Source organism: Thamnophis sirtalis, unplaced genomic scaffold (assembly GCF_051295495.1).
Source record: "Thamnophis sirtalis isolate CommonGarterSnake01/CBP01778 unplaced genomic scaffold, rThaSir2_p1.2 scaffold_13, whole genome shotgun sequence".
Taxonomy (NCBI): Eukaryota; Metazoa; Chordata; class Lepidosauria; order Squamata; family Natricidae; genus Thamnophis; species Thamnophis sirtalis.
In genome coordinates, this window is record NW_028261393.1 from 39,204,661 (window position 1) to 39,216,356 (window position 11,696).

The following is an 11,696-nucleotide window of genomic DNA, read 5'->3' on the forward strand; positions in this document are numbered from 1 at the left end:
AAGCTGGGAGAAGTAACTCACTCAGTTACGCGGCGCTAGGGATTTGAACTGCCGAACTGTCAACCTTTCTAATTGACAAGCTCAGCATCTTAGCCACTGAGCTACCACGTCTCTTCTACTACTCCACTTACAAACAGTTAATTCAGTGACCATTCAAACTCACAATGGCACTGAAAAATGTGACTTATGACTGTTTCTCATAATTAGGACCTTTGTAGCATCCCCATGATCACGTGATCAAAATTCAGATGCTTGGCTACTCATTACAGATGTGGTCCCCTTTTGCAACCGTTTGACAAGCAATGTCAATGGGGAAGCCAGATTCACTAATATCCAGGTTATGAACTTATCAACTACAGTGATTCACTTAACAACTATGGCAAGAAAAGTTGTAAAATGGGGCAAAACTCGTTGAACAAATGTCTCACTGAACAGCAGAGATTTTGGGTTCAATTGTGGTCATAAGGCAAGGACTACCTGTAGTGCAGGCAAACTCTGCCCACATCCTGGAGTTTGATCCTGACGGAGCTCAAGATTGACTCAGGCTTCCATCCATCCGAGGTTGGTAAAATGAGGACTGAGATTGTTGGGGGATAGAAGCTGGCTCTATAAACGCTTAGAGAGGGCTGTAAAATACTATGGAGTGGTCTATTACAGTAAAACAATTACTGCCAATCTGCCTTCCATTGAGGACCTGTACACTGCACAAGTCAAAAAGAAGGCTGAGAAAATATCTAGACTCCAAGCATCCCGGACATAAATTGTTTCAACTCCTACCCTCAAAATGACGCTATAGAACCCTGCACACCAAGACAACTAGACACAAGAACAGTTTTTCCCCTGAATGCTATCACTCTGCTAAACAAATAATTCCCTCACCCCTGTCCAACCATTCACTAAGGCTGCATTATTATTACTATTAGTCTTCTCTTCATTCCTATCACCCATTTCCTCCCACTTATGATTGCAGGACTGTAACTGTGTTGCTTGTATCCTTATGATTTATATGGACATTGATTGTTTCCTGATTGCTTATTTGTACCCTGTGACTATCATTAAGTGTTGTACCTTAGGATTCTTGATGAATGTATCTTGTCTTTTTATGTATACTGAGAGCATTTGCACCAAAGACACATTCCTTGTGTGTCCAATCACACTTGGCCAATAAAGAATTCTATTCTATTCCATTCCATATAAATGTAAGTACTGCTATTCTTTTAACTATCTGTTTGTTTCCACTTTAAACTAGCTTGATTTCTATTTATATGGCTGTTGATATATTACCCTCAGCCTGCTATTACATTGCTCATTGCCCATTAGTTGAACCTGTTCATCCTGAGTTCAGCACCACTTCTGCACATTTCTTAACAATGTCAGCATTAACCTGTGCCAGAGCTTCTGAATGCTCCAACACTGGATGATTTTAAGATGTTGGATATCCTTTTGTCTGAAGTGCTGTATGGTTTCCTGCCTAAGCAGGGGGTTGGACTAGAAGACCTTCAAGGTCCCTTCCAACTCTGTTATTCTATTCTAACTACTTATACAATGAAGCTCTGATAATTTCTCAGCTACTGCAGAAGCTACAAATCAAACCATCTATATGTAACAGCCCAAGGTTTAAACTAAACCGCTATTTCTTCCACCGTTTATGTGATAACAAACTTCTTGCTCATTTCTCTGAGATGGGTGTCGAGGCTGCTTGCCACATGCTTTGGTAATGATCTAATATAGTCCCAGGCTTTTTACTTTCAGCTTTGCCACCTTCGGCCCTCACACCATGAGACAGAGGACTTGGCATTGCTTAGCAATAGCAGTAGCAATTAGACTTATATACCGCTTCATAGGGCTTTCAGCCCTCTCTAAGCGGTTTACAGAGTCAGCATATTGCCCCCACAGTCTGGGTCCTCATTTTACCCACCTCGGAAGGATGGAAGGCTGAGTCAACCTTGAGCCAGTGAGATTTGAACCGCCGAACTGCAGCTAACAGTCAGCTGAAGTGGCTGCAGTACTGCACTCTAACCACTGCGCCACCTCGGCTCATACCAAATTGGCTGTTAGGTTGCAAGAAATCATCTGGATCTCTTTGAACTTTCCTTTCCAGTCATTTACTTGTAAGCAGTTCACAAAAAGCAGACAAGATCTTCATAAAACCATCTGTGCGATGATCAGCAAGCAGAACATTCATTCCCAATGAACAAGGAGATGTGCCCACAAGAAAGCAGACATCAAAGAAAGTCCAGAGAATGGTCCCTATGGGTACCATGGACAGCTCCCAGCTATTATTAGTAGAAATTAGTATTACTACTATTTTCAATTGCAAAAGACTATAAGAAGTTGGCAAATCTGGATTCAGCACTTATAGCTCAAAAATGCTGGGTGGCAGATATAGACAAAATTGAAAAGTGTCCCCCCCCCCCCCCCAAAAAAAAACCTGAACAAAATGAATGAGAAAATTTACTGGTTTAGTTAGGAAATACACCTCCTGATAAGCTGTCAGTGACTAAACAATAAAACCGTGATGGCGAACCTGTGGCCCTCTCGGCAGTCACATGAGCCGTCACCCCAGTTCAGCTCCACCATGCATGCACGCACGCCTCCCACCAACCAGCTGATTTTTGGGTGTCTGCCACGCATGCGGGGGGGGGGGGGGGGCGGAGCGCATGCAGGAGATGTGCGGGGTGTGTGTCACATGGGCTCCATTTTTGATTCCAGGAGGCTGCACAGAGGCCTGCTAGGCCCAAAATGGGGCACAGGGGTGTGTGGTGCGAACCCCCGCCAATCCGTTTTTGGTCCCAGGAGGCTTCAAAGATGCTTGCTAGACCCAAAACAGGGCACAGGGGTGTGTGGTGCGCCCTCCTCCGCACGATCCATTTTTGGTCCCAGGAGGCTTCAGGGAGGCTTGCTAGGCCCAAAACAGGGCACAGGGGTGTGTGGTGCGAACCCCCGCCAATCCGTTTTTGGTCCCAGGAGGCTTCAGGGAGGCTTGCTAGGCCCAAACGGGGCACAAGGGTGTGTAGTGCGCCCTCCCCTGATCCATTTCTGGTCTCAGGAGGCTGCACGGAGGCCTGCTAGGCCCAAAACGGGGCACAGGTATGTGGTGCGCCCCCCAATCTATTTTTGGTCCCAGAAGGCTTCAGAAAGGCCTGCTAGGCCCAAAACAGGGTGCAGTGGGGGGGGGGGGTCACACACGCATGCGCGAGGGGGGGTTGCACACACCTGCCTCAGGGGTGGGGCACACGGGGGTGTCATGTGTATTGCATTCTGGGTGTGAGCACGCATACATGCGCTTTCAGCATGCAATGACCAAAAGGTTAGCCATCACTGCAATAGAATATTCTATAATAGAATATAATAGAATCTTAAGAGTTCATATATTGCTCTGGTTCTTCATAATATTTCAGGACAAAGACATTTATCGTATTATTGGTTTAGAAGAACCTTCACCGGATTTCTGGTTCAAAACTGTTCCCAGAAAGCATGAAAGCCAGCTGGGTGACTTTGAGCCAGTTCTTCTTTCTCGGCCCACCTCACAGGGTTGTTGTTGTGGGAAAATAGGGGAAGGATGTATATTCACCATCTTGAATTATTTATTAAAGTAATTAAGAGTGCATAAAATATTTAAAGGAAATAAAAAATAAAGGAATAGCACAAACCAGAGCTATCTATCTCGCTTAATTCAGAACTTAAGATAACTAAAGCAGTGTTTCTCAACCTTGGCAACTTGAAGATGTCCGGACTTCAAGTCCCAGAATTCAGCGAATGCTGGCTGGGGAATTCTGGGACTTGAAGTCCGGACATCTTCAAGTTGCCAAGGTTGAGAAACACTGAACTAAAGGACCCTCCTCAGCAACAATCAGATGAAAAACACAAAAAGCAACTGTTTTGCTCCTACTATTTTTGACTTAAGAGCCAAGAACATCTGCACGGCAACCAACGACGTTGGGGAAAATCCATACCTGCTTGTGCAGTAAAAGAGATGCCCATCTTTGTGCAGCTGCCTGGCCAGTTCCAACTGATGGTTGTCCATAAGCTTGTCATTGATCACAACCAGGAGAGGTTTCCCAGCTTCCAAAACTTCCAAACAGCTGCCTGCTCCTGTAGCAAAAGCACCAGAAGCAGATCATTCTACTTGACATAGCAGCACCCATTCAGCAAAAATGGGTTGATGGAATAAAACGGGGAATAAGAAATTGGATTAAATAAAAAGAATTAACAGATTAACAGAGTTGGAAGGCACCCTGTAGGTCATCTAGTCCAACCCCCTGCTCAAGCAGGAGACCCTACACCATTTCTGACAAATGGCAGTTCAGTCTCTTCTTGAAAGTCTCAAGTGATGAAGCTCCCACAACTTCCGAAGGCAACTTCTGTTCCATGGGTTGATTGTTCTCACTGTCAGAAAATTCCTCCTTATTTCTAGGTTGAATCTCTCCTTGGTCAGTTTCCATCCATTATTCCTTGTTTGGCCTTCAGGTGCTTTGGAAAATAGCTTGACCCCTTCCTCTCTCTGGTAGCTCCTCATGACTGTTTCATGACTGTTTATAACTGCTCACTGACCATAAATACAATAAAATTTCTATAGTTGTATCTCCCTTGAACCTAAGACATTACTCTTTTAAATCAACCTTCACATTTGTTTCCAGGGCGCAATACTCTACATTAATACTCATCACTGGCATCCTTCAGTCCAGTGGTGGGTTTCAAATTTTGTTAGAACCTCTTCTATAGGAGTGGCCTGCTTTGTGGGAGTGGCTTGTCAGCCATTTGACTGAGTGGGAGTGGCTTGGCAGTCATGTGACTGGGTGGACGTGGCCAACTTGTAAAAGGTGGTGAAACTCACTTAATAACACTCTTGCTTAGCAACCAAAATGTTGGCTCAGAAACTCTGGCATTTGAAGCATGCAAGTCTTAAAGCTGTCAAGTTACAAGACCCTTGCACCCCTAACCCTTTAGAAAAAAAAAAACCCAGGAGTGTTCAAACTTGACAGCTTTAAGACTTGTGGACTTCAACTCCCAGAATTCCTACTCTCGCTCTTCATCTTGATGATGTGCAGACGGGCGGGGGAGGGAGCTGTTCTAAATGGCACTGTAGATTTGTAGATTTTCTATAGAAGATGTTAGAACTGGCAGGAACCACCCCTGCTTCAGTCTCAAAAGACTATGGTATCATGCTCTGGAAACAGGTCCTAAAGCAGCATCTGGTGTGGCTAAAAAGGCCAATTCGGGAATCGCAATCCCTTCCACATTGAGGGCAGATCCATTCTGCCCCCTGCCCAGCCCCCAGATTTTCACTAGTTCCGGAACTGCCTCTTTGCCTCAGCCTGCTGAACAAATGTCTCTTTGAATAGGAGGACGCCATGCTATATCTTTAGCCTCCAAGCTGAACGATCAAAGCAGTAGTGGGTTTCAGCTCCTGTTGCAACCGGTACGCTGCAACGGGAGCCAGGCGTGCACCACGGGCATGCGCTCTGCGCACGCATGCACACCCACTGCCTGTGATGCTGCAGCTGCTCGGCGGAGCATCACACAGCCGCTGTACGCTGCGCACGCGTGCGGGGATGGCCTGTTTCCTTCAAATACAGGTAAGGAGCGCGGGCGGGCAGGCGGGCCCTCCAAAGCACCGTTCCAGTACTGTGGCTGCTGCTTCCGGCAGGCTTCCGGGACATACTGCCTGCAACCCACCACTGGATCAGAGGTACAGATTTCCCAGCTGTTAATGTCCATTCCCAAAGCCTTTCGATCCCTTTTGCAGATATCCTTATATCACAGCTGTGATGTCCCTCTGGGGCCCTTTCCCTGCACTAATTCTCCATACAAGAGATCTTTCGGAATGTAACCATCGGCCATTCTCACGACATGCTCAAGCCAGCATAGACATCACTGTTTCAATAGTGTATACATGCTAGAAATACCAGCACATAAATAAAGGATGTAAATAAATGTTCCACTTTTCCACATATAAAGACAACTTATCCTCCTACATTGTTTTTGTTCTTTTCAATGAGGGTGAGCAAAGGTTGGCTAAAAGAGGCTGGGTGATTGTACCGAGATGCTTTACCTGCATGGCTTATGACCAGATCTGCTTTTTTAACATCTTCGGAAAGTGAGCTCTTGAATCTGAACACTTCCAGAGTAAATGTGGCTGTGCTAAATGAATCTGGACACTCTTTGCCTCGGCCAACCTGAAGGACAAGCTGGTGACAGCCAAGATCCTGTAAAGCCTGCATCAGAAAGAAACATATTGTTAGATCCCTAAAAGTGATACTGCCATTCAATTGGGAGGAGTGGGGCCTTGGAGTCGATTTATTAACAGTGCCTGAGACAACTGATATTTTACAACTGGTTTCCTGGCTCCGAAATGCCTTGAGATCCCACCACCTTTGGGGGGAATGTTTATGATGGCCATGTGGGATGTTTCACTTTAATGTCTAACAGAAGACAGCCATGGGAATGTATCTTTAGTCGACTCTCAGGGCAGCTGGTGAAGGGACCACCTTCATACTTGTGTGTTGCCTAAAATCTGCATTCTGACAAATGGGAGGGGTCTCTACTGCTTTAATTGTACTTGCATTGCCTAAGGGGATTCAGATGTTGCTTTGAATTTAATGGCTTCCATTCTTCTTAATAAAAGGTTCCTTTTGAAATACTCCGTTTCAAGAGTCTTCACTTTCTTACTTTAGAAGGGGAGCCCTTACACATATATTCTGAGGTTAAAAATGAAGTCATTAAAACCATGATAGCGAACCTATAGCACACGTTCCAGAGGTGGCACGCAAAGCCCTCTCTCTGGCCACGTGCTCCATTGCCAAATGCTTTTCCAGGTTTCGGCACGTGCATGCACACTGGCCAGCTGGGTTTTTTTGCACATGGGAGTGCCAGAAACCAGAAAACCAACTGGCCGGTGTGCACATATGCACCAGGCAGCTGCTCTTCCAGTTTCCGGCAGTGCCATACATGCAAAAATGAGCTTGCCAGCATGCAGGTGTGCACATGCACACACATGCATTCTGGTTTCGGCACGCACCCACATGTGTATTCTGGTTTCAGCACTCGGTGCCGAAAAGGTTCTCCAACACTGCATTAGAAGCTACAAAGGTGAATTTATTTCTCTCTCCAAGAGAAGAAAAGGTGCATGACACACTATTTACAAATGTGCTTCTCAAAAAAATATTGGACTAAAATACGTTTGTGGTTGGAAAAAATGATACAACATATTGACTTAAAACCTGAAATATTTTTGCTGGGGATTTTACCAGAAAATTATAGTAAAGAAAATTTATATTTGATTATTCATGTTATAACAGCAGCTAGGATTGTATTTGCACAAAATTGGAAAAGGGAAGAGATCCCACAGAGGAGAATGTGATTAGGAAAATATTGGAATGTGCAGAAATGAACAGATTGATACTGGCTATCAAAGGGAAAGAACAAAGCGATTATTATACAATTTGGGAATCTTTTATTGGTGGTTAGAAAACAGACATAAAATTAATAGTAAAAGAAGTTATCTAAAGTATAGGAAATGTATTAATAGTTCATATAACTAATAGATTTAAATAAATTACAATGGGATTGTTATAATATTAGATACTTAAGGTATGGGAAATTAAGTTAAAATGAGATTAAATTATGAATAAGATTGTATATTTGAATGTTGGCACAAACTATGTATACCCAGATGATACACTGGTTAATGGAAAATGGATTGTTTATGTTGATGAGCTCCCTTCCCCTCTCGACAGGTGTGGTTGTTGGTCATTTTAAACGTTTATTTTGTATTTGCATGTTCCACTTCCCGTTGGAGTTGTTCGCCGCCCTGAGTCCCTTTCAGGGAATAGGGCGGCATATAAATAAAATGAAACTTCAAACTTCAAACTAAAATTTAAAATATATTAAAAATACAGCTGTGCTTCTGTACCATTTTGTAAGAAAAGAATTATTACTAATACATTATTGGTTTGGGGGACGGGTCTTTTTTTATGCCTTCAAAGCAGTGTTGACTTCTGGAGACTGACTGGATGAATCCCTGCAGTTTTCCTGGAAAGGTTTTTCAGAAGTAGTTTGGCACTGCCACCTTCCCCGGGCTGAGAAATAGGAACTGGGCCAAGGTCACCCAGCTGCCTTTATGCCTAAAGCATGACTACAACTCTTGGTTCCCTCCAAATACATTAGACTATATTTTTCTCAATTGCAGAAAATACGACTTCAGCAACAGAGTGGTCAATGCCTGGAATGCACTACCCGACTGTGGTTTCTTCCCCAACCCCCCCATAGCCTCAACCTTAAACTGTCTACTGTCAACCTCACCCCATTCCTAAGAGGTCCGTAAAGCGCACCAACGTGCCTAGCATCTCTGTCCTAATGTTCCCATTTATTTGTACCCATTTCCCGTGTTCTTATTCATGTTTATTCTTATTCCTGTTATCTTGTACACCAGGGACAAACTAATTAAAATAAATAAATAACTCCCATCAGCTGCTCTTAGTATAACCAATAGCCAATAATGGCAACTGTAGATTTAAAGAGGGAAAACGGCTATGCTGGTGCACCCATTCATTCTCATGGTACCTAAAAGCAACACAGTGCTCCATCAAATGATCTAAAATGGCATGATGGGCTGGCCACCTGCTTTCCTTGCTGTCAATCAACTCAGCAGGCATGCACTTAAATCAGAGACAAAGCATCGCCTTTTAGCCACCAATGCGGAATGTAAACTGTAGACTGAGTCATTTTAAGGAGCTGTAGAATTTTCAGAAGAGAATAAATAAGGACAGGAAGGGCCATTGCAATCCTAAGTAGCTAGTTATATGATACAATAGTTCAATTGGCTTATAAAATACATTATGTAAGGTAAGATTATATAAGAGCTATGGAATTCTGCAAAGATTGTTATTGAGTAAATGTATTGAAGACCAAACTGTTGAACTATACTCATCAAGAGATATCTCCAGCATGTGGGCCAAATAGTCAAGATGGGGGCTGCATTTTGTAAGCAAACCGGCAAGCAAAACTCTACTTGAGGACATAAAAAACAGGTGGCACTTTGATTGCACAGTTGCAAATGCCATTCTGATTTTTTTTTTAAATCACATTCTGTGAATACGACTCCTATGAATACTCTGCAAAACCCAAGTACGGCAATCATGCATTTATGAATTTATTTTCTTTAGCCAATTCAGGCGGCCTCCTTCCGAGCGAGCCAATTGCACTGAGTTGTTAACCTAATCTTGTTTGTGTAGCTTCTTCTCTAGTAATATTGAACTGCTAACTGGAGCATACAAAACATTTGTTAGACCAATTCTCGAATACAGCTCATCTGTCTAGAACCTGCACTGCATATCGGACATTAATACAATTGAACAAGTCCAGAGGTATTTAACGAAAAAAGTCCTCCACTCCTCTGCTTGCAAAAGAATATCTCATGCCACCAGGCTTGAAATTTTGGGCTTATTTAGAACTACACCACCTTTGGTCTGATCTAAGTGTAGTACATAAAATTATCTACTATAATGTTCTACCTGTCAATGACTACTTCAGTTTCAACTACAACACACGAGCACACAATGGATACAAACTGAAGGTAAATCGCTCCAAATTTGATTGCAGAAAATATGACTTCAGCAACAGAGTGGTCAATGCCTGGAATGCACTACCTGATTCTGTGGTTTCTTTCCCAAACCCCCAAAAGTTTAACCTTAAACTGTCTCCTGTTGACCTCACCCCATTCCTAAGAATTCTGCAAGGGGCGGGCATTAGCGCACCAATGTGCCTACCGTCCCTATCCTCATGTCCCCATTTATATATATCCATTTCATGTATTCATAATGTATATTTAAAAACCCCTCGCATCCTGGACATTAATGGTTTCAACTCCTACCCTCGAAACAACGCTATAGAGCCCTGCACACCAAGACAACTAGACACAAGAACAGTTTTTCCCCTGAATGCCATCACTCTGCTAAACAAACAATTCCCTCACCACTATCAAACTATTCACTAAGGCTGCATTACTATTACTATTAGTCTTCTCATCGTTCCTATCATCCATCTCCCCTCACTTATGACTGCAGGAGTGTAATTTTGTGGCTTGTATCCTTACGATTTATATCAATATTGTTTCCTGAGTGCTTATTTGTACCCTATGACTATCATTAACTGTTTTACCTTATGATGCTTGATGAATGTATCTTTTCCTTTTATGTACACTGAGAGCATCTGCACCAAAGACAAATTCCTTGTGTGTCCAATCACATTTGGCCAATAAAGAATTCTATTCTATTCTATTCTCCATTCCTATTCTATTCTATATTCTATCCTCTATTCTCTATCCTATCCTACCTTACCCTATTATTCTATTCTATTCTCTATTCTATTCTGTTCTCATTTCATATTCTATTCATTTCTAATCATTTCTATTCTCTATTGTATTCTATTCATTACCTTCACCCTGCTATTGCACTGTTCATTTCCCATTAGATGAATATATTCATTCTAAGATCAGCACTACTTTTGTATAAAACTCTGTTATTGCTCTTACTATGCTTGTCCACCATAGGCTCGCTTTTAACGATGCCCGTCTGCATTGTTGGTACACAGTGGAACTCGCTTTTTTTGCAACCGGGACTCCATTTTGAGAGGGATCCCTTGGATTTAACAGATTAACAGAGTTAGAAGGGACCTTGCAGGTCATCTAGTCCAACCCCCCCTCAAGCAGAAGACCCTACACCACTTCTGATACATGGCAGTCCAATCTCCCCTATGAATTTATTTCCTTTCTTCTGAGAGCCAATTGCTGCAAAGGGAGGACTCGGGGGAGAATTTCCCTCCCTTCCCACCAGATTTCCCCACGCAAGAAAACTTTCAAAAGGACCAAAAAAGTCCGCTTGGAATGCATAGGGACATAGAGACGCGGCCCGCCGGCGCCTAGAAAAGGCACCGGAAGTGATGCAGAAGCGCACCCTCGCTTCTTCCGCCCTTCGGCGGCCGGTTGTTCGCTCCGAGGCGCGGCGCGAGAGCTTTCAAAGACGGTGTTCGGGGGGAAGCGGGGAGGGTGGCGTCGGAAGACTCGCCTGAGTCGCTTCGGGAGCCGTCACGGCGGCAATGAGGTCGTCGAAGCTGGTGGTGCCGACCGTCACGAAAACGGACTTCATGGCCGACGAGAAGGTGGAACGACCATAGAGATGAGGGCGGCTGGAAGGGCCGTAAGAGAACTGCCACACCTCCGGGACGAAAAATCGCCGAAGGGGGTCGCCTTAAGACCAGGAAATGCCTGGACTCGGGATGTTCATAGAGATATGAAAATAGACTCTTATGACTCACCATGTGGTGCACGCATTCCGGGCTCCAATTTAAAAAAACAACTAGTTTTACAGACTCCCCAGAATCCGCAAACTTGGCAACTTTAAGACTTGTGAACTTGTGAAGAATTCTGCTAGTTGAAGTCCACAAGTCTTTTTTTTTTGGCAAGAAATTTTTATTTTTTATTAAACAAACAACACACACACAAAAAAAATCATCATCTTACATTACATCTTATAGAAAGTGTGTCAACTGGTTACAATTAGCTTTCGTGCATCTCTTCCACAGTCATTTCTTATATCAAATGTCTAAGATTCTTAATGAGTCTTACTATCAACATAGCATAGTTCTCATTTGACTGAAATTGTTTTAGTGTCCTTTTGCCTAAAATAATACATAGT

At 43.4% G+C, this 11,696-nt stretch overlaps 1 protein-coding gene across 1 annotated transcript in view; it reads right to left on the reverse strand.

Moving 5' to 3' along the window:
* Nucleotides 1-11,215, reverse strand: part of ALG13 (ALG13 UDP-N-acetylglucosaminyltransferase subunit) — a 76,024-nt gene extending 64,809 nt beyond the window's left edge. The window contains exons 1-3 of the mRNA XM_087727097.1: nt 11,067-11,215; nt 6,056-6,218; nt 3,957-4,095 (exon numbers count right to left, since the gene is read on the reverse strand). Of these exons, the coding sequence (XP_087583223.1) occupies nt 3,957-4,095; nt 6,056-6,218; nt 11,067-11,147 (383 nt within the window). The 5' untranslated portion in view covers nt 11,148-11,215. The remainder of the gene's footprint in view (nt 1-3,956; nt 4,096-6,055; nt 6,219-11,066) is intronic.
* Between the last annotated feature and the right edge of the window lie 481 nt (nt 11,216-11,696).